Source organism: Rhinatrema bivittatum, chromosome 15, assembly GCF_901001135.1.
Source record: "Rhinatrema bivittatum chromosome 15, aRhiBiv1.1, whole genome shotgun sequence".
In the NCBI taxonomy this organism is placed as follows: Eukaryota; Metazoa; Chordata; class Amphibia; order Gymnophiona; family Rhinatrematidae; genus Rhinatrema; species Rhinatrema bivittatum.
In genome coordinates, this window is record NC_042629.1 from 20,269,280 (window position 1) to 20,293,215 (window position 23,936).

Here is a 23,936-nt window from a genome sequence, read left to right on the forward strand (position 1 = left end):
ACAGGTGAAAAGCCCTTAGCTGCAACTGTCCAATAAAAATTAAAAAAAAGGAAAAATATGGCTCAGGCGTGCCTAATTAAGCACAAAGTATGAATGGATCAAGCTGCCATATATCTTAAAAGGTAAATGTAACCATTTTCGGTTACTAATAAGCCCTGGGTGAGTCCCGTTTTCAAATTAGAGTAGTGCAGGTCTGTAAGGGGGACGTTTCCATTCAGATGTAGCTCCTCGCTTTGAGGATTCTGGAAAGGCCGTCCCCCTGGGAGGTTCTTAAGCAGCTCCCTAGGGGGGAGTCTGTGTGAAGTCCTTTATGGTTTTGTGACGTTGGGAGGTAGCGCAGGAGCTTATCCTTTGTTGTTTTTCAGGCCCAGTCAGGAAAAGCAGGCTAACCCAGCCTGTGGAAGCTGACTAGGGTCGGGAGGGTTTCCGGCCATTCTACTCACTAGCTGATTGGGATATCCTTCTGGGTATACTTTTAGAGGTTTAGCATTTTCTTGGTAGGAGGCCTGGTGAGACCCTGTGCACCACCAGAACTCAGGGATTGGGGAACCCTGTATTTGGGGCTGCCCAGGTTAGGAAAGATCTGACCCTCTATACCTCAGTGAGAACAGAGGAGGTGGTGACCCGGTGCCAGGACCCTGTGGTGCTAAATTGCTTTTCAAGGGAAGAGATTTGTTTTGAGCCTCAGGAGGAAGTGTTTGGCTGCCCCTTCCTACCTGAAGGGATCATCAGAAGCTGTTGTTCCATCTCAATTCCTCCTGTAAGGGATCCAAGCCCCAAGAAAACAACGAACCATGAGTAACAAGTCAATTGGGAGCTCTGAGGACACCACACAGGAGTCTTCGTCCCTGGGGGGAGAGAGAGAATTTGCAACTCTGTGCCAAGACTGTTTGCATAATTTTATCCAGGGTTTGAGGGGAATCCCTGCCACACAACAAAAAGTGGTACCTTTTCCACCCAGGGCCTCCACTTCACTCCTTGGGACACTTCTGCACAGATTGAGAGAAAGAACTGTAAAGTGCACAGATTAATTATGGGGCTGAGACTGAATAAATTGAGCCCATTTACCAATGTTTATCTGCTAGTAAACTTTATTTATGGGCACCATCTCGGAGCCTGGAGTGGTTTTTTTTGCAAAATGGGCCCACACTGTGAACTTCCTTACGGGATGCACCTCTCCCAGGGGCACCCAATCATACCAGAGACACTCTTAGCACTTGGGACCTTGAAAGATAACTTTCTCCTCATCCAACAAAGGACCCACAGCTTGTGGAGAAACGAGACAGTGTCTACCACTAGCCTGGTTCCCTGCCCCAAAGAGACTATACATAAGCTTATTGCCCCACCTGTGCAGGACAGGCACACCTGGGTGGGATTATATAAGGATGGGCCAAGGTGGTGTGTGCAAATATTCATTTTACTGTTGCAGGAGCCATAAGTACTTCTCTCACGCTCTCTATCAGCATCAGTTTAGCCCAGTGTCATCATGTCCCCCTTGAAGAAGGATAGACTCAGTCCCCAGCTGGCCAGCAGCAGACACCTTGGTGCTCCTTTTATTCCCCTATCCAGAGCCTCATTCAGTCAGAGGAGCAAGAATCCCAGTCCTGGATCTTGTGCATGGTAGGCTGGATCTCCACTAGACCATTCTGCAAGTCCTCATTAGAGGCACATCCTTTCATTGAGGATATGTATGTGATACACAGTTCCTTACAATGCCATGATACAATATTTTTAGGCAGTTAGACCCAGTCACTGATGGGAACTTCAGAGGAGTTATCTGTACCTTGTAAGGTGGGATAATTCCTTATTTTAAATTCCAAATTTTCTATTTTCTCCATTCTGACCCTTAAAAAAATAAATTGCTGTAATCCAATATATGGCAGTGGGACCTTACTCTATATTATTCCAAATCACCCACCAGAACTTTGTTATTGGCAACTCTGAACCTTGTTATCTTTTAATACAGTATCCTTGTATTATATGTAAAAAATAAAAAGAAAGAAGAAACTCCAAGGAGCTATAGTTTATCCAGATATTGAAAAAAAATTAGGTAAGAATAAGTTTTGCCAGAGGTGAAAAGAAATCATAGCCAGGCATTATCCAACGAAACATGCAGGGTCATTTATCATTTTGCACACTAGCGTTAAGGCCCTCATGCACATGATAAATAATGCAACGCATATGATTATGCAAATTCCACATTGAGTATTCCAGTGGGAGGAGTTTGGATGGAGTTAATGGAAATGAGGTCGTTAGCATCTGATGCAATACAGCAATGCACAATTTAGCACCTGAAATAATTACACCTATTGTTTTGGTGCATTGTGCTTGCAATCGTCTTGCGTTATGCCGAAAATATTTTTAGCAGACGGGGAGAGAGAGTGGGAGTGAGAGAGAGAGTGTGTAAGTTTGTATAGAGTCAGTCCGACACTCTGGGCTGGATTTTCAAAAAGTTACACACGTCAATTCGGAGCGGCCTGGGAGGGAACAGGGGAAGGCAGCGCAGCTCGGCGCACGCAAGGTGCACAATTGTGCACCTTGCGTGCGCCGACCCCGGATTTTATAACATGTGTGCGCCTGCACGTGCATGATATAAAATCAGGCGTACATGTGCACGCACCGGGTAGCGCACACGCATGTAGGCCATGCGCGCTTCTTTTAAAATCTACCCCTTTGTGTATATGTATCACTGGAGAGGCCAGAGGGGCATTTTGAATCTGGGGGGGGTTTACGGGGGTGTACAATTGACACCACTAAAGATTTGTAGTCATTATAATGGATGAAAAGTATAACTAGAGGTATTTGTATAAATCTACCTCAGAATGTTTCGGTAACCCCCCCCCCCCCCCAAAGCTCCCCCCCACCTTCTAAACCCACCCCGATTCAGTGTACAGTGGTACATATAGCGAGAGAGTCAGACTGACTCTATACAGCGTCTCTGTCTGTGATAAATGTATCGCACCTTGTGGAAATTGCCTATGCGATGGTGGGAGCTGGGTAATTAGCCTAGCCACGCCCCTTTTTAATCATGGGCGCTATTTCCGCTATATTTATAGCATTTTGATAAATCTAAGGGATAGAAGGCTACAGATGTTAAAATGCCCTTCCCCCTCCTGCACCCGCACACAAACTGGAGCCTGGAATTTCATAGCGTTGCTGAAATCAAGTTTCGTTACTAACTGATATTCTAGGGGAGCCGGCACTGCGCTGCTGCTGCTGGATTTCTTGCGCCTGTGCTGAGGGTTCTATTGGGTTGAAAATGTTTACAGTCTGAACACATCTCTTTCTCTCCCTCCCTTCCTCCTGCTTCCCTCTTCCTACTCTTTCGGTTTCTCTTTCCTATGCCTAGTAACCAGAAATATATTTGAACAGCTGTAAATCTTGATGGTGTATGTGGTACAATTTTTTTTTATCTTTTTAACATTTGTAGCTGCTTTTCCAAATGCTTTCAGTCATATGTGTGGGGTCAGGGGAACATTTTCATTTTGGTTCATGTTTTTCATTCGGGGAGGGATTTTCCTCAGATCTCGATTCATTTTATATTTATTTCAGTTCGCTTTGTTTCCCGAAGAGAAATAAACGTTTAAACAAAAACCCTCCTCCTCCTCCTTTCCCGGGCCCACACTCGGCCTCTTTGTGGGTCTCTCTGAAGGAGAAAGGGGCAGGAGCGATCGCCAGCCCTGAGTCTGGAGCCGCATATGGGCTGCAAAATCAATCTGGGAACCATTGCCTGGGGATCGCTCCTACCCCTTTCTACCTTGGGAACCACCATGGATGGGGTAAGGAGGGGCATGGTTTGGGGGGCTTTGTTTGGCACTATTTGCCAAATTGATGATAATCTGAAGAATTTTCAGATATTTTTTTAGAAGGGTCAAGTTTTTCATTCACTTTCAGTGAACCAAACTGAAAACTGACTCATTCATGACATTTTACTTATTTGGGTAAAACAAATGCACATCCATATTAATTAATGTTCTTCCAAACAGCCCCAAGCTATTACTATTCCCATTCTCTCTATGTGATCTTATGTACAGAGTTGTGACTGTGAGTATGCACAGACATTTAGGAGGTAATTTTCAAAGGAGCTACACACGTAAAAGTAGCATATATTGTAGCAATTTTCAAAAGTGTATTTACACGCGCAAAACCTTTTGACAGTTCAGCCCTATGAAATTTTCAAAGGAATAACCCACGTAAAAGTAGCAATTTTCAAAAGTGCATTTACATACGGAAATTACCTCCTTAGCATGTTTGTATGTCTGAGCGTAGTTATCTGTGCTGTCACAATTACATTGCTTGGTGGAATTTAATAATCCACCAATGTCAAAAATCTATCCAGTGAAAATCATATTGCAGGCAAAATGTTGGCTATGAGTAGCAAGTACAGCACTTTCTGCATAAACGGACAGGACGCCAGTACTAGTGTGCAGCCACGGTATCCTGGAGCAGACTATACAATTATTAACTCTGTTAACAAGTACATTTATACTTTTTCTTTTCTTGCAGTGTGACTTGTATGAACTCATATTCTATTACTGGTAGACATAAAGCTCAAATGTCGCATTTCTGTCTTTTCCTCTTGTAGGTTTGGTGTCATGGGAATGAGAGCCGCTATCACATTAACAAGAGCGTGGATGGGTCCACTTTCTCTGTTGTTGTCCCATCCCTTGTTCCCGGGATCAGATATAGCATAGAAGTGGCAGCCAGCACTGGGGCAGGACTTGGTGTCAAGAGTGAAGCCCAGTTTATCCAGTTAGGTGAGCTTTCATCATGGGCCTATTTTTGTAATTCTGTTTTGTTGTTTTAGATCATCTTCAAGAGAATTAGAAAAGAAGTGAAAGGTTGAACCCTTGCAGTATATTCTGAACGTCTGAATCCTAAAATATAAGTCATAGGCCTCATCCAAATGCAGAACATATAATTAACTTACATACTTTAAGGTGAATTTTAAAAGCGATATGTGCAGCAAAACCGGGAGATGCACGCACATGTATCACTTAAGCACGCCCGGTCGATTTTATAAAGCTGTCACATACATGCACAAGTACCGATCACAAATATTCATATCGAGGAAAAAAGGGACAGAATATGGCCGGGGCTTAGGTGTTCTGGTGTGGGGCCAAGAAATACGTGTATATGTGGCTACGCACACGCGCACCCGTCCCTATTTTAGCACAAACTTCTCTCTGCTGTTGATGAGGCGTAAGCCTGAATAAAACTGTTTCTAGCCATATATGAACTGCTTAAAGGAGGAGGGGGGGACATAGTTATTGATTGGGCCAACTGGTAGGCAAACTGGTTAAACTGGTAATTTCCTGGATGCGCGCATGTTATAAAATTACCTCCTTTGTATGTCTTAATGCCGATATTTCTGTGCTGTTCGCGTGCATGCTTAAAATCAGGAGGATACATACATGCTCCAGGCCTATTTTATAACATGCGCACACACATACGTGCGTGCGGGATATAACATTTCAGCACTTCCTGCCGTATGTCCATTTACATGAATATATGGGCGCCCGTGTGCACGTTTTAAAGTTATCCTTCCTGGGTTTTAGTTCTATCATTTTATCAGCTACTGTTGCAGACTATTTTTTTGAAACTTGCCTTCCTAGAGGGTGATAATCTTTACTAGTTGCACTCGTATGAACCAGACAGAAATCCTGTTACAAACTGGGATATTTGTAGATTTTGGCTGAGCAGTATCACAACTGGTGGGTCCTGGTGTTTCTTTGGTACCTTGTGAGGGAGAATTTATTTTTATTCTTGCTCATGTGTTGTATTTTTCCTGAAATGGCAATGATTTAAACCACTGAATCCTCAGGATTAAAAAATGCCATGTTTTTTTCTTGAAATGAAAAATGTTTTCAGTTTTTTCATACCTTAATGCAGCTTCAGCTGCTCATAGACAAAGGAGAGGCAATGTTGCCATTTTAATTCACTACTTAGGCTGCTAAGCCCATCTGGCCACTTGAGTGGAACCTCATTTGGCCACCTCCATTAAATCACTAAATCAGAAGCAGTCCAGACCAGTCTTGCACAAATAACCGTGAAATCTTTTTAAAAAACGGTAGATACAAAGGGTGTGTAGCTGAAGAAAGTATGGCTTGGCTTTGATGGACTTTCAGGCTGTGAAGTGCTCTTAGGATCAGCAAAAACAGAGGTCTGGGGTGTGTAATAAAGCTTCTAGTCAACAAACAGTCAAAGGCAAGTGATAGCTTGTGAGCCTAGGTATTCAGCCTGGGTGTCCCTCAGCAGGAGATTATGAGGAAGGAAAGGACAGACCGCATGGCATTATTTAAAAGGTTCTATTGCCAGAACATGCCTTGTAAGTGTGTTGCTGCGGTTGTGTAATTATACCATGGTATTTGGTTCCATGTAGTCTGTGATTGCATGTTTTGGGGAAGCAGCCTGGTTGGAAGATCACTGAAACCTATCTTTTTGAGGCAGGTTAGCTTAGTTTTCATTTTTTTTTATCACGGAAGTTGATACAAAAAAAATGGTCAAATCCAACAATTAAGCAAATTAGTATTCATGGCGAGCTTGCTTTTAATTTATAGTGGCTTTGATGTGCCAATTTTTTGTAGTAGTTTTCTATAAAGTGAATAACTGTGCATAGATCTTGACATGATGACGGCTTTCTTTGTGGAAGTTTGAATCAAGTGTTTGATCAGGATTGTGCATCGGTTTCTTACCTGTATTGTGATAGGTTGTGTTCTTATACCTTTACCAACCATGAATTTTGTGGCACTCCAGGCAGGAAGCATAACTTTCAAACCTATTCGTGGTACAGCATTTGCATGTGTAAGCTGACGTGCAGAAATGTATGCTACTGCCCACTTTATAAAATACCACGTAGTTCTGCTCCAAAAGTACACACGAATGTTTCCAATGCAAAAAAACCCACTTACTTTCTCTATTTTATAAACATACGTGTTAATATTGTAGGCTTAAAAAAAATAACATGTACACACATGTGCACATCCTTGAGATTACTAATTTGTTGATACTTCTGCCAGTTTGCCACGTCCATCACCAGTTCACCCAGACCTCCTACTCAAAAATTACAGCCAAGTCTGATTTCACTTCTGCCAATCACTGAGCAGGGTAAACGTATGAATATGTTTGGCAGTGATTGTATATATGCGTATGTCTCTTACAAAATAAGTCCTACAACACAGCCCAGAACACACCTAACCCACTCCTTTTTTTCCAGTGGAACAATGTACACGTAAAATGAAAAACACACGTGTTCTCATACAGGTAAATTTCCAAAGGAGTTACTGGGGTAAATGTAACATATTATTGTAGCAATTTTCAAAAGCCCACTTACAGGTAAAGTGCATTTTACACATGTAAATGCTTTTGAAAGTCAGGCCCTTAATGTTTATAAAATAGCATATCCACACGTACATGCTGCTTGCTCATGAAACCCCTTTGAAAATGTACTTTATAGTGTTTTGGATGCTAGAACTACTTTGCCTTGATCATACAATTGCTGGTCCACTTACATTTTTCAGCCCTTTGGACCAACAAGGAGTGGTACTCTTGATGTGGCTTTTAATGTAATTTAGCTGTCAGCTTTTTAAAAATTGAAAACCAAAAGAAATGATGTCAGGCTTTTTTTTTTTTAACTGAGCATCTTTTGCATTTTTAAGGCATATTTCATACTTTATTTATTTATTTATTTATTTATCGAGTTTTATATACCGTTGTTCGGTTTCGCCACACAGCGGTTTACAAAGTTACAATGTTTAACAGTGTTTCCAAAAACGGTTCATATGGTTGCTAATAATCCTTCCATTTCCCTTCTCTCCTGCTTCCCACCAAATGTTGACTTCCAGATTCCTTTGGAAACCCTGTGTCACCAGGAGACCAGGTGAGCCTGGCCCAGCAGATCTCCGATGTGGTGAAGCAGCCGGCTTTCATTGCTGGCATTGGTGCAGCTTGCTGGATCATTCTGATGGTTTTCAGTATCTGGCTGTACCGTCACCGGAAGAAGCGAAACGGGCTCACCAGTACCTATGCTGGAATCAGAAAAGGTAATACAATTTCTATATGCCTTGAATTAACTAGTGAATACATATTCAGTATGAAAGTCCGTACTGCAGTGAAATCTCTGTATTCCTACTGCTTTAAAGAGGTGCAATAAGAGAAGAAGGGGGTGGATTAAAACGACTTGGGCAACGATTTCTCCTAACTCAGCCTTCGGTCCCAAGCAAGCTGCTTTCATTCCATCTGCCTCACTTTATACAGGAATAATTGAATAATTGAATTCTGGCCTCATCTCTGTCATACAGCTCATTCAAAACTGATAACCAGACTTGGCTGTACCCATGTTGCTGATATTATATTGTGAGAACACAAAGTAATAAAAGTTGTAATTAAAAAAAAGCGTATCAGTTGCCCATGATAAATATAGATTATCAGAAAGGGCTGACAATGGAAAGATTTTAGCAAACTTAATCAAAGCAAACTTAAACCAGTAGTTTTATTTTTATAATTGCCCCCTTACCTCTCAAAAGTGCCTGACAAATTTTGCATCTGCTTTTTGTATGGATACTTTTGTTTTAGGCAAAAAAAAACATACGTAGTTTTGAGTATCCAAAACTACGTGAAACTGCCTCCCCTGACCAAACCCTGGCCTGAGAATGCAAACAATATATACGCATTCATGTTTACTTTTATCTGCATAGAGGGTGGGCAAAAAAACCCAGCCTATTTTTGTAAGTGGTATTTTACCTCAGAAATGCCTTTGATTAGTACCCTCCCAATGGCCAATGGAACATTTTGTATAGTTGAAGGCCCAATGTTTTTTTTTACTGTAACATAAAAACAGCAACTTACTTTACAAAGTCCTGTGACAAGGGAGTAAGATGTTTGATGTTGCATGCATTATTGCCTAGTGTGTCATTATAATCTGTTAGGAAAGCAATAGTTCATTTAATTTCATGCATCAGCAACATGACACAGTGGTGTGAGGTATCAGCCAACTTTGATGTGTGTGTCAAGAATGCAAGGAAGTCCATAATACTAATCAGCCAGTCTAAGACACATCTGCTGGTAAGTTAATGGGTCTTGTTATGATCATTCTAAACCAATGAAAATGGATTCTAGTATTCTCATTGGGTTCTACCAAATACCTTATCGTAAAACAATGTCAGTTGGTACAAATGAGGGCATTTTGTAATTTTTTAAAACATCTCAAGCTTGTCTGTGTTGGGTAGAAGCATGACTAAATCCTATGGCTTCTGCTGGTCATTGTAATATTCTGCTCATATGATCCTGAGCCTCAGCTGCCGAGTCTAATAGATCCTTGGAGTGGAAGGAGGTAGAGAATGTTCAGCCAAGCAGACCAAGAGATGTCCATGGGGAAGGTCGTTTTTAAACCCCCACGGAGAGTTTGTAGGAATTTCCTTTTGAAACTTGGGATAGCACGCACCACCAGTACAAAGTACCCACATTCTTTGTACATGCATTCATACCAGTTCAGTGTCCACACCCGTAATTATGTATGGGGATTTCAAAGCAAAATCCCCATGTATATCTTCTCTTGCCCTCTCCTGTCATAGCCTTTAGCTGTAGATAGAGGACGTGTTCTATCATCCAGCACACATACTTTTAGTCATGTTCAGAGGAGGTACTTTTCAAACAGCATTTTTATTCAGGTAAACACATTGACCTGCTTAAAAACTTTTAAAATTGCCCCCAGTAGAGAGACATAAAATACTTAGGACCTAGGCATGAAAACACATAGCTAAATAGAAGGAATATTTTATGTTGCTGATCTGGGAAAATAGAATTGTGTCCATTATTGGTGTTCTCTTGCCAATGAATTTAATTGGTCATTTATTTAAATGTTTAAAAATAAAATTAGAATCATTAATAATTGGAATATTCGGAAAGCAGTCCTGACACAAATTCCTTTCTCATAATCAGTTCATTCTTGCAGCCATTAATATAGATAGCCTCAGTCTTTTGAATTGAACAAATATATTTTTAAACTGATATCACCAATCACTCAGCCACCTATCATAAAAGAGAAACACAAAACGTACAAAAAGCAGACACTATATTAACCAAAATGTGATGCGGTGCCTTTGTTCCTGTTCCAGGAACTCCATGTTTTCCTATAACAGAGCAATGGTGCATTTTTAAATTTATCGTGTAAAGAGAAAGAAAAGAGATCATTTGTGTAGGAATGATTACTCTTGAAAACAGGAGTGTAATGCACAGCACACCGGGCGTTTCAACAGAAACCAAGATTTTATTGTTTGGCAACATCCTAGCTGTGGCATATGACAATGGGTAACTAAGCTATGAGTGCTAATATTGTGAGCAATAGTTAGTTGGATTTGATTGTGTCTCACTTCTGTGCATGAATGCACATGCTCACAAACATCTGCACAAACTTGCATGCATGTAAACTGGGTACACACCTTCATACTCACTACGGATGTGCATGGGAAAAATATCACTTTGCTTTCTATGTTTTTCGGGGCTTTTTGTTTCATATCTTTTGTTTGTTTTAGCGAATACTAACATGAAAAGAAATGGTATTTAATTTTTTGTGGTGTTTCAGTTTAGAATTGACACATAACAAAACAGCTACATTCAACGCAGTCTCCATGTCATTTTCAAATCCGTGATATTCACATAGGGCCAGATTTTAAAAAGGTTACGCCCGCCGGGCCTATTTTCAAAGGGTCCGGGGGCGGGGCGGGATCAGAGGCTCCAGGCACAGCGGCCATTTGCTGCTGTGCTTGGGATCGCTTGCCGGCTGTCGGCCGGCAGGCACAAAAGGTAAATTAAAAATTTGGGGGGGGCGGTTAGAGTAGGGTTAGGGGAAGGGGGTGGGAAGGTCAGGTTAGGGGGAAGGGAACGGGGAAAGGCAGCGGGGCTCGGCGCACGCAAGGTGCATAATTGTGTTCCCCCTTACGCGCGCCTGCGCGTGCATGTTATAAAATTGGGTGCCAGGTAGCGCGCACACATGTAGGCCATGTTCACTTCTTTTAAAATCTACCCCATAGTTTGCAGACACATACACGTACGCATACAGACAATTGAACTACAGAGAAAACTCACTCACACAGACACAATGTGAACACACATACACACACTGCCTTACTGGGCACACAGATCCTATTATTCAAGAAACCTCAGAGAATAAAATTGTTCATGGGTGTGTTAGCTATAAAAATTTCATTTAGCAGTGACCTTGTTTTGTATGTTCTTCCATTCCTAGGAAAACCAAACAAGGTTTGTGTAGTTTAGGTAATCAAAAGAAAAAAAAATACCCCCATGAAAGAGCCCTTTCATCTTTTTCATCTACTCGAAAATGTCCTTGTGATTTCAAATTAATGTGGAGACTCTTCATTCCTGCTTCAATAGCTCGGGTTTTAGATGCATCTATTTTATAAAGGCTTGTTAGGCTCTGTAGTCTTTTTTTATTTTTTTTAAATTGCATTGACTGTGAAAAGAAAGACCTTCCAGACAGGACAATAGAATTCCTGAGACCGAGAGCCCCCGGATTGCCATTGAAGGACAGAGCATGAATTGGGTGAACAGAAAGAGGATGCAGTTGTGTCTGTCCGATGTATCCAGCTTGAAAAATAAGGGATCTAAGTGAGAATGGTATAAAACATGGCGCAGAGTCCTGCTAAATGAAGTGCTAGTGCATACAGTTCCCAAGAAGTGGGGCAGACAGTATCTACAACGTAGGATGTAGACTTGAATTTTATTGTGCCGTATTCATTAGGAGAGGCTTATTCACTTTTCCCATCACCCCTCACTTGCATGATTTTTAACTAATATTATCAATAAACTGTGACTAAATAAAGCCCCCCATCACCCCCTCCTATCCAGTGATGCAGAAGCCATTATATTGTCCAACATACATACTGCTGTGTGTAGCGGGTGAAGAGCAGGCCTTGAGGACTGCAGGCAGCATTGATCAGACTGAGATTTATAACCACGGTGAGAATGGAGAGCTCCAGAGGAATGTTCATGTCACAACGTGGCTTGAAACCATGTTACTTCACCAGGCTTTTCCATAGGTGGCAGAGCCTTCTCTCAACTCCACCCAACCAACAAAACTACCCCCTTTCCCGTTAAATAACCCTGAAGATTCAGATTTTATCTCTCTCCTGTTCTGATGCATTGCTCAGCAGACAAAAAAAAAAAATGAAAAAAAGTGTTGGGATGGTTGCTATAGAGAGAGTGCCCATGCAGTGCTAAATTTAGGGTCATTCACAGGTTACCCATGCCATGCTCAGCTAATGGTGATCATTAGCAGGAGATGCTTTGGAGAATTAGACGAGTAAGGACAGGTTTATCTCCTCATCAGAAATTGTGCTTGTAAGAACAGAGAACCATGGGGTTTGTTACTTACATGTCTTTTGTGTATGGCTGTCAGCTTGATTTTTTTATTTTTTTTTTACTAACCGTGGTATGTTCCCAGTCTCCCTTCAGCTTAATAACCAGTTTGTGTTTTGTTTTGATTTTTCAGTCCCGTCTTTTACCTTCACGCCATCAGGTACATATATTAGCACTTTTTATGCTTGTTTGTGTTGTCATGTACCTCCTAACAGTATAATAACCAGCTTTTCTGTTTGAAAGATTTCGCTTTGACATTGATTATTCTTTTAATCAGTGCCAGGTTATTATCATTAGTGGTATATTTAAAAATGAAAGTAGATGCAGGGTAAATTTCTTTACCAAATAATTTTTAACATCTTTGTTTTGTGCATTTTCATTTACTATGCTACGCTCTTTCTAGCATGATTTCTAGTTCTCTGCCTGCATTGACACATGAGGGAAGCCGCACATGGAATCGCGATTAGCTTTTCTGCCGGATCCAGTGCTTGGCTCTCGTCACGATCAGGTTGCCAGAGCAAAACCCAAGTTTCGAACTTCCAAAGCAAAGGAAATAATTTTTAAAAAAATGCCCCAGACTTTTTCATTCCTTGCACGTCAAATAAACTCTTTAAAAAAAAAAAAAAAAGAAAGTTTTATATGACCGAATCTTGTAGAGAGTAAGCGTGCATGGAATGAAAGTTTTCTTACAGTCAATCTGGTGGTAGCTGACTCTGGCTTCTTTGGAAGCAGGCTGCCCTCTTTAGCATTACTTTCAGTAAAAGACTTGGCATGGCCGCTTGCGTTTTAATCCTGTTATTGTAATCACTACAGGCACTTATCTCACCCTTGCAGACTCTACTAGCTTGGACTTCTTCTAAAGAGCACAGTTTGCCAGATTTTTCCTTTTCTAAACCCATTCCAAGTTAGGAAATGCATAGCTATAGAATCCATCAGCATTTCTTTTGGAAGTTAATCTCCTTAACCCATTCCATAGCTCGCTGAAAAACCGGAATGATAGCAAACACGGCCACACGCTTTCATTATTTGATGCTTTTCAAAAACTGGCCCTTTCACATGCTGTCTGGAAAACTGCAGAGAGTTACCAGCCTCCTCTTTTCTCTTACAGAATTATTTTGTGTAGTATATTTATCTGTTGAACCCCAACGTGAATATTTCTTGTGTATCTTGAGCCAGTTCTAAGTTGGTACATTAAAAGCTGGTTAGGCAGTAACAGATTGCAGATGATTGCTGGTGAAGTTACCTGTACTCATGCCATTGGCCTTCGCAAAAAGATTCTTCACTCACTATGCAGCAGAAAGAGCCACTATCACCACTGACATCTGAATAGCTTGCTGACTCCCAATGGAAAAATCAGCTTATGTAGCAAGAGGCGATATGCTTACATTTAAAAAGCTATAGATATCCCAGTTAATTTACATTAATCTGGATGGTTAGAGCTTTGGGAATAGATGTGCAGGGTCAGTTTCCTTTTGAGGGAGGGAGAGAAGATATTTATATGTTTATTTTAGTGTGTATTTAGCTCATGCCTTTTCACTGGCAGCTGAAGGTGAGTTACATGCACTTCGAATGTTTTCCCTGTCCCCACAGGGATTGCAGTCTAAGGACCTGATTCCCTTAGACACATAATGGGAGAAAAGCCTTAAAGGTACATTTTAAAAAGGACGCGTGGGCGTCCATGTGCACGTGGTTCCCGGAGTGTGCACATGGACGCACCAATTTTATAACATGCACGCATCGTAGCGCACATGTTATAAAATCTGATACCCACGCTTACAGATGCGCCCGATTTTATATTGGTGCATGCATGTGCACACGGGTGCCCACTCGCATGCACAAAGGGGGGTATTTTCTTTAACAGCACACGGTGACACGATTGGCCCATCCCAAGCTCCCTCAATGGAGCCCCTAATGGAGCCCCTAATGGAGCTGTCCTGGCCGACCCCAGCTCAGACCCCGCCTCCAGCCTGCCCCTTTTAAAAACCCGGCACTTCCACGTGCATCGGGAGATACGCATGTGGCTGGGCCGCTCTGAAAATGTGCTTGGCGTGCATGCAGCCCAGCCATGCGTGTATTTCCCGGGATTTGCGCGCACCGGTTTTTAAAAATTGGCCCCTTAATGAATCTGGCCCTAAGCTTGTACCTGAAGCAATGGAGGATGAAGTAACTTGCCCAAGGTCACAAGGAGCAGCTGTAGGACCGAGACATATGCAATTGATTTGGAAATTTAGGTGATAAGGCCCAACACAACACTTTATTTAATGTTTGCATCTGTTTATTTTTAATGTAACTTGAGAACTTTTAATAATAACCATTCATTTATTACCACTCCCCACCTTAATAGCTGTGACACCCTAGAAATATAGAACATGATGGCAGCTAACGACCATCTGGCCCTTCCAGCCTGCCCTTCTTGCCATCCAGCTCTAATGATCTGCAGTACCAAACATGTACTATTGATACAGGTCTGGCTGTTTGTAAAAAGCCTATGCTGGTTTCTTTCCGAAGATATTCTTGTCTACCTTGCCTAGAGCCAAATACCTTAACTGTAGTGCCAAAAGAGACATGACAGAGAATCTTGAAGGGTTTTTATTTTCGGCTCCTCCAAAGCGGCAGCTCATCCTTCCAATATGGATGCCCATCTGACAAATGAGTCATTACTAGAGTTGCACATTAATGGCAATTAATTTCTTAAGGAAGCTAAAATACAAACCTGAAAATAAAACTGTGAACTCACTGTCTCTTTTTGAAGAACTAATGGAAAAGATTTCTGAAACCATTGTTTAAATGTGTTCTAGATTGTTAATTTGTGGTAGCAACTTTTAAAATCCAAATGGATATGGAACATTACAGCATTGACATTCTGCATTTGACATGTTCTATTTTAGTGACTTATCAAAGAGGAGGAGAAGCTGTAAGCAGTGGAGGAAGGTAAGCAAATTATTTATTTTGTCAATAAATCTGAAAAAAAGCAGGTCATATATATTCATTGGTATTTTTTTGCTCATTGCCACATCCATTTAAAGATATTTTTAAATTTAAATATGCTGGAAAATACTATTTTTAAGCATATATCTTGAGGTCTAGATTGTGAAACCAATCAGACTATACTGGCCTTGGCTTTTGCATTCTTATTGCCAGTTACCAGAGAGATCTGGCAAGAAATGTGCAAGTCGGAATCTGACCACCAGAGGGGGTGCTTTCACTTTCTGTAGAAATGAAATTGATTAGAAGAGTGAAGGATATCCTTTACTGCATGAAGGTTAAAAAAAATTATAGCTACAATAAAGAAGAAATAAATTCTGCCATGTAATAGTAGAGTCTAAAGGACATGTAAGAACTTACTGAAAATTAAGGTCATGCATGGAAAGTACCTTTGGTTTTAATAAGTGTTTGGAAGTAACACATAGGGGCCGGTCTACTTTATAAAACCGTTCTTCATCCACTGGATTTGGGCGTTTTCCATAGGACTAGGGTCAAGGTAGGAGAAGAGCCCCGACACAAAACTGACACAGAAAACTGATCTGTGCGACTTTCACAAGCCACCCTAAAAACGTCCGTAGAAGGAGGTAATTTCCAAAGGGACTTCTACACGTGCACACGCAGAGGTAGCATTTTATAAAATTTCCCGCTCGATATGCGGGCGAACGTACACACACGCCAGGCTTGTCCATGAGTTTGCTTGAACTGAGCGTAGGCGTTCGGGGGGGAGGGGGAGGGGATGAAATTGGGGAGAGCTTTTGATTTATACACATTCACCATCATGTGCGTAACTTTTCAGGAAATCGGTATAAGTTATAGGGTAGCTTTGCTGGGATAGAGCAGACTTATGTGCCTGTAAATTATGCATATTTTTGTTGATATCTGAATGTGGATGGTTTGAAAGTTACTGTCCCTATGAGCAAAAATAATATATTTTGGCCTGTACATGGAATTACAAAGGGCCGGCTTAGTAGTTTTGGGAAGATTATACATTTCCATGAATGGGACCTGGATTCTTCATAGGTACTGACATTTTTTTCTAGGATTGGCATAAGAATTATCCAAAGATGATATAACTTAGAATATGATAGGACCTGGGGAAGGAGCATTTAGCCTTAGTCAAAATATTTCCTGTTACATGCCAGACCCTAGCTGATCTCACTTTTTAGTGGCTATGGATCTTATGTGCATATCCTGTCCTTTCTTATTCTACTACTGGTATTGCCTTTGCTATTTGCCAGACATGAGCTTCCAAGGGAAGATGGCACCATGTGGTTTGGAAATTCATGTACATCATTATAGTTGGATATCATGACCAGCAGACAGTCCATTTTTTTTCCCAAGACCAATATGGCCGGCTGGCTGCCCAGTGCCATGCATGTTTAGGAAGCAATCGTTATTTATCCAGTCTTTGTTTCATATATTCAGCATACATCTGCAGTATTCTAAATTTATTATTCTGCTGTATTTTTTTGGTTTGAAGTATTGAGAATTCTTATTCTAAAAATATATCACTTGCCCTCAGTTGCTCTACATCTTTAGGCAATTATTTGCTGAAGCCTAAAATATTTTACTGAGCATCTCAAGGTTTTGAGCTTATATGCCTTATCCTTTGCATTAATACATGCAAAAGTCAAAGTAAAAAATAGATACGCTTGGGTAGAAGATAGTATAGTTGCACAGCAAAGATAATGATCTTGCAGAATCTTTTTCCAAAGGCCTTTGTATTGTGCTCCAAAGCTTGCTTCTTGTCTAACCACAGTTCCTCTTTGTATTCCCACCTCAACACTTTGAAAGGTTGACCCTGTGGTATTTTTGAATCAATCTGGAAATAATTTCATTCATTTGGCATGGAGCAAGTTATTCATTGAATGTTAAATGGTAATAGGCTGTTAATAAGTCACTAATATTTAAATAATAATAATACTTGCAGTAGCTAATAAAGCACCTATAGTAAATCTTAAACTGGCATTTGAGATGTTATCAGTTAATTAAATAGCAGGCTTTTAATAGGGTGCTAAATAATATTTGTCATTGTATTTTAATGAATTTGTAATAACTAATTTGTTATGAGCTTATTTGACATGCAAGTTATACCTGTGTGTTAGCGTGAAAATCTAATAGTTCCTCTATTTCCCTCTCTGGCTGCAAATGCACAAACCAAGTATTTGCCAGAGCTTTTCTGAAATTTAGGGAAGATTTTCTTGGTTATTAGATAATTTGACTTCATAAATACATGTGACATTTGAACTTCAATGTTAACAGAGAAGTAGATATGCGATGAATCCAAACTGTGCACTTTTCCAGCAAGGTCAACAGAAGTTGCAGCTTCTAGGATCCCATGATGAAATATTGCTAGTTCTGTCCGTACACATTGTGCATGCAAACATACAAATCAAATTTTTTAAAAAGTCCATTTCTCAGAATAACTCTTTGGCTGCTAAATCTTTTAAAGCTGTCTTCAGTTTCATAAGTAGCATCATTTTGTGATTACGAAACCCTGCCAGCCAAAAATTTAACCGGTGCTAAATGGTATGAATGTGTGTGTGTGTTTTTCTGTAGGCCTGGTCTTCTGAATATCAATGAGCCAGCCACTCAGCCGTGGCTTGCAGATACCTGGCCCAACACTGGCAATGGTCACAATGACTGCCCCATCAATTGTTGCACATCAGGCAGTGGAAACAGTGATAGCAACCTCGCGACCTACAGTCGACCCGGTGAGACACCATCCATCCACGACAGCATGAGACTAACATGCTGATTAAAGTAATGGGTGTAAGCTGCCAGGACAGCCCGTTTGCTCCAACACAATCCATCTATTCTCATACTTGTATGTCATGATTTTGTTTAAATTCTATCCAGAGCACTGAATTTCTTGTAGGGTGAATGAACTGCCTCGCAATGTCTTTTCTATTAGACATTTGAAAAAATCATTGAAAATGGGATATCTAATGGGGATATTTAACATTGAAGATTTTGGGGATTTAGCAAATGGCTAAAATGTTAATATAAACACTAATTCAAATGAAAAAAGGTAGAAAAAATAATGGATACGCATCCACTACCCCTTATACCTGTGATCCCCAAACCTGTCCTGGAGGGCCACCAGCCAGTCGGGTTTTTGGGATATCCACAATGAATCTGCATAAGAGAAAATTTGCATGTTATGGAGGCAGTGCATGCAAATTTTCTCTCATGCATATTCATTGAGGATATCCCAAAAACCCGACTGGTTGGTGGCCCTCCAGGACAGGTTTGGGGATCACTGCCTTATACAATAACGGCCCGATTTTAAAAGGGCCACATGTATAAATAATGGGGGTTACGTGTGTGGCTGGGCCTTGCGCGCACCGCGCACATTTTCAGAAAGGCCCAGCCACACGTGTAACCCCTGTTACGTGCCGAAGTGCTGGGCCTCTCCAAAGGGGTGGGCCGGGGGGGGGGGGTTCCTGGGCAGGGCAGGGGGGGGGGCCAGGATAGCACCATTCGATGTTATCCCAAGGAAGTGCTCGCCGGCAGCAGGCCAGCATGCATAACTTACCTCTACGCATCGGAGTAGGTAAGTTACAGAACAAAGAGCAATAGGATAGGTATGTAGGGGTTAGGGGTCAGGGTGGAGAGGGGAAAGGGGAAAGGGGAGGAATGTTAGGTAGGGGCTAGGAAAGTTTGCTCCCAGTCCACTCCTTAATTGGAACGTACTGTGAGGGAACTGGAAAAAAGGCCAATTACATTGCCGCATGGAATTTGAACATTCCCCCCTGTGTGCGCAAGTCATGGGCTGCCCGCATATGCACGTGTGGATTTTAAAATCCGGCATGCATGTGCTTGTGGTCATTGGATTTTATAACATGTGTGCACTGGCGCACGCATGTTATAAAATCAGTGTGCCCATGTGCATGTGCCGGGAGCCACGCGTGCACGCAGATCTTAAAATCGACCTCTAAGGAGTTTAGCGCGTTCAAAATGTGCATCCAAAGCCCCCGAAACTAATAGGGGCAGATTTTAAAAGCCCTAAGCACGCCGAGCCTATTTTGCATAGGCCCCGGGACGCGCATATGCCCCGGGGCTTGAAATAAGGGGCGGGATGTGGGCAGTCCGGGGTGGGGCGGGGGCGTGGCCAGAGGCCTTTGTAGGGCTGCTAGGCCGGTGTGCGCAACCTACGCCTGCCCAGAGGCAGGCGCAAATTCTAAAATAAAGGTCGGGGGGGGTTAGGTAGGGCTGGGGGGCGGGTTAGGTAGGGGAAGGGAGGGGAAGTGGGGGGGGGTGGAAGGAAAGTTCCCTCCGATGCCGCTCTGATTTCGGAGCGGCATCGGAGGGAACAGGGAAAGCCATTGGGTCTCCCCTAGGGCTCGGCGCGCACAAGGTGCACAAGTGCGCACCAACCCCAGATTTTATAACGTGCGCGTACAAATCTACGCCCACGCATAGGTACTAAAATCTGGCCCATAGCGCGCATCACATGCAAATGCAAGTTGATCAGGCTATTTGCTATTCATCCAGGATGCAGAAAAAAAAATGTACACCCAATCCTCACATTTCTGAGCAGCCCAAAAAAAATGTACAGAAAAGCATAAAATACTGCTTTTCTATACATCCTCCAACTTAATATCGTGGTGATATTAAGTCGGAGGAACCAAAAGTTTAAAAAGAAAAATAAAACTTTTTTTTTTTTAAATGTGCCAATGGGTCAGATTAGGAAAATGGACGCTCAGTTTTACGAGCGTCCATTTTTCTAACCCGAGGCTGTGCACAGGTTAGGAAAATGGTCACTCGTAAAATTGAGCATCCTTTTTCCAAACCCGCTGACAGCCACCTCTCCTGGGCTTCTACTGCTAAGGAGCTGCTAGGGGTGCACTGTTGTCCCTAGCGCTTCCTTTTAGTGCAACCCTTCATTTAAATACAGTATCACGTGCCCAGGAGAGGGTTTTCCGTGCAGTTTTACAGTATCGGCCTGATAGAGAGTGCCATGCTAGGGCAGACCAATGATCCATTGAACCGTATTTCCTGTCTTTAACAGTGGCCAGTTTGGATCAATTGGAAGTACTAGGCAGATCCTAATGGGGAGATCGCAATCCCTTCTCTTCCTAAATTATTGGCTAATTTTGCATATTCGGTTCAATATCATGCATGAGAATTCTGCAAAGCGATTACTGAAAAACCTAAATGCCTTGAATTACCTTTTGCCTTTTTCCCCTCCCTCTGACTAGCTGATTGCATAGCGAATTACAACAACCAGCTGGACAGTAAACAGACCAATCTGATGCTGCCCGATTCAGCAGTGTATGGGGATGTGGACCTGAGCAACAAGATCAATGAGATGAAAACCTTCAACAGCCCCAATCTGAAAGATGGTCGCTTTGTTAATGCACCAGGGCAGCCCACACCATACGCCACCACTCAACTCATCCAATCCAACATCAGTAACAATATCAACAGCAACAGTGCGGACATGAATGAGAAACACTGGAAGCCTTCCATTCAGCAAAAGCAGGAAATTGCACCTATGCAGTATAGCATCATGGAACAAAACAAAATCAACAAAGGTATAGGAATTATTATATTTTTTTGATCTGCTCCAGCTCAATGAGAACCAGGGCTGGAATTCAGAACTTCCTGAGGAGTTTTTCCTTTCTTTTACGTCCCTTTAAACTTATTTTAGTCCTAGTATCAGTGTATCCTCAGCAGGGAAGCCTTGGACCAGGGCTTCTTTCATGCAATCCTGGGCTCTAAATCTGGCCACTGGCTGTCACCATTGCATGATAAATATGATTCCATTTCCAACAGGATTGTGAAAAGTGCCTCCACAGCATTTCCAGCCCCAACCAGCCTGGGAAATGGAAAATCTGAGCTAGGAATTGCACCCAAATGCTTCCACATGACAGTGCACACCATTTCCATTGACCCCACCAGTCGGGCGTACGGGACTGATTTTAATTTTGCTTTGGCAATAAGTGGGATGGCTAGTTTGTACAACAATCTTAGCCCACTCAGTTCCTGAAATTACTACTGCCACATCAAGCACATGGCCCGATTTTAAAAGGGCCATGCCCGTAAAAAAAAATAGGGGTTACATGCATGGCCGGGTCTTGCGTGCATTTTAGAATGGCCCCAGCCATGCGTAACCTCTGTTACGCACCAAAGTGTCAGGCCCTGCAAAAGGGGCGGGCCGAGGGGCGTGGTCTGGGCAGGGTGCAGTGGGCCGGGACAGCACCATTTGACACTATCCTGGGGAAGCACGTGCTGGCAGCTGGCCGGCACACAGAGATTACTTTTGCTCCCGGGGAGCAGTAAGTATTAAAATAAAAAAATTAAGGTTAGGTAGAGTTAGATTAGTGGTCGGGTAGGAGAGGGGAACAGGTAGGAAGGGTAAGGTTAGGGATAGGAGAGTTCCTCCCAGTCCACTCCTTAATTGCAACGGACTGGAAGTGAACCGGGGGAGGCCCGATTGCATCGCCACACATATTTTGCTAAAATTCCCACCCCCTACTACACACGTGAGTCGGCCACAGTGCATGCATGTTAGGGATGTGCATTTGTTTGCAACCTATTGGCAATCCGCAACGTATAGGGCCAAGTTTGTTGTATTTGTGGGGAAGCGAAACGTATCGCGATTCCCACGAATACAATTTATTTATTTATTTATTTAAACGGTTTTATATACCGACAGCCGTTTGCACATCGTGTCGGTTTACAGGTAACTTACAACCAATGTATATATAGGCATTGCCTTTACAAAGAACATTAAACAATGGAACACAATAACAAAGCAAGGCTAGCTAAATTAGGAAGGAGGGCTTCAAATGGGGGTGACAAAGGTGGGGGCAGGGGGGGAGTAAAACAATGACACTAGGGGAAAGGATATGTACAGAGGTTGAACTTTCACCGAATTATTCGGCCGTCTAAAGGAGCGAATTTAAACAAAACTCCCACCCTCCTGACCCCCCCAAGACTTGCCAAAACTCCCTGGTGGTCCAGCGGGGATCCGGGAGCCATCTCCTGCACTCGGGCCATCGGCTGCTGGTATTCAAAATGGCGCCGATAGCCTTTGCCCTTACTATGTCACAGGGGCTACCGGTACCATGCCCTGTCACATGGTAGGAGCACAAGATGACGCCGGCCGTCCATTGCTCCTATCATGTGACTGGGGCTGACCAATGGCACCGGTAGCCCCTGTGACATAGTAAGGTCAAAGGCTATCAGCGCCATTTTGAATACCGGCAGCTGACGGCATGAGTGCAATAGATGGCTCCCGGACCCCCGATGGACCACCAGGGAGTTTTGGTAAGTCTTGGGCGGGTCAGGAGGGTGGGGAGTTGTAGTTAATTAAATTTTAGCCAGGAAACGAATAAGAATGGAACGAATGAGTGGATTGAGGCCCCCCCTTGCTGAATGCAACGTATCTGCGCCCCCCCCCCCCCAACGAATACGAATACTGAATGTAATGTATGCGGTCCCTCTGCACATCCCTAATGCATGTTATAAAATCGGCACATCCATGTATGGACGCGCACGCACGGTGCATAATACACAAGACTGTGCGGTGAAGATGTGGAGAATGCTGGTGCCACCACAAGCAGCCCATGAAATTTGCTCATTTTTCCCATATCAAATGCTCTGTCCTTCTGGTAAGATACAACCTGTTGTGTTCCCCAGACAAGTGAGGGGAAAAAATGATGGTAAATCTCAGTACCTTTCTAGTGTTATCTGTGCAGTCCCTGCTTGTTTTGCCTGCTTTTAAATACACAAAAAAAAAAAAAAAAAATCAAAAAGGAATCCAATGGGGACAGTACGAGGTTCTGCACAATTACTTAGAGGTGTCAGAAAGCCAGTCAGCGTGCCCTGCAGTGCACAAGCCACCAGGTCTGTTCAATAATCCATCTTGGACCCGCAAGTCTTTTTTGTTTTTTCGTTTGGTTTTTTTAGAAATTTTTGTTGCAAATTAAAAGTATTTAGACAACAAGTCTTGTTCTGTAGTCAAACAAACATGTCATCGATGAAACGCTTCCACATACAAAATTGTAGTCGAAAAGGGAATCACAAGCCACTGTGCTTCAAAAGAGTCCGTATAAGTATTTTTCTAATTTATTTCTTGCAGGTTTTATTAACTGTATGCATCATTTTAATTTAAAGACAATGGTCTATTTAGTATTGCATGGTACAATGTTCAGTGACAGCTTTTGAAGAAGCATTTTGTGAAACATCGGCCATGTTGTACTCTTTTTCAGGCCGATACAGTAAGGACGCGTTAGAAAGAGTGCAGCAGTGCCGGGCGCACCCTCGTTTGCTGCACGCACAGTTCGGATCACATACCGCTCGATACAGTATTTAAATTAGACGCAAATGCAAGCTGCGTCCAAAGCACGTCCATGAAGCGGTAGGCCTGAGCAATCCATTTTACTGTATAGAGCGCTATACAGTGCCTATACAGTATCCTGGGTGTGCTGGTACCTGTCATTTCAAATGTCATTTGAAATGACAGGTACCAGGAAGTGGATGGTTCTCCTACGCTCGGGCATCGGGGATTGCCAGTCCTCTCTCCCCCCTCCCGAAGCAAGGCGCATGGCGAAAATCGACTTGAC

The 23,936-nt window shown here is 42.4% G+C and overlaps 1 protein-coding gene across 7 annotated transcripts in view; it reads left to right on the forward strand.

Annotated features, from left to right (window-relative positions):
• Window positions 1-23,936, forward strand: part of ROBO1 (roundabout guidance receptor 1) — a 1,172,418-nt gene that overhangs the window by 1,096,290 nt on the left and 52,192 nt on the right. For 6 of the 7 annotated variants that reach the window (XM_029577784.1, XM_029577785.1, XM_029577783.1 and 3 more), the window contains 6 exons: window positions 4,586-4,757; window positions 7,845-8,042; window positions 12,509-12,535; window positions 15,264-15,306; window positions 17,920-18,074; window positions 20,565-20,900. In XM_029577784.1, the coding sequence (XP_029433644.1) occupies window positions 4,586-4,757; window positions 7,845-8,042; window positions 12,509-12,535; window positions 15,264-15,306; window positions 17,920-18,074; window positions 20,565-20,900 (931 nt within the window). The remainder of the gene's footprint in view (window positions 1-4,585; window positions 4,758-7,844; window positions 8,043-12,508; window positions 12,536-15,263; window positions 15,307-17,919; window positions 18,075-20,564; window positions 20,901-23,936) is intronic. The other variant, XM_029577787.1, reaches the window with a different exon arrangement.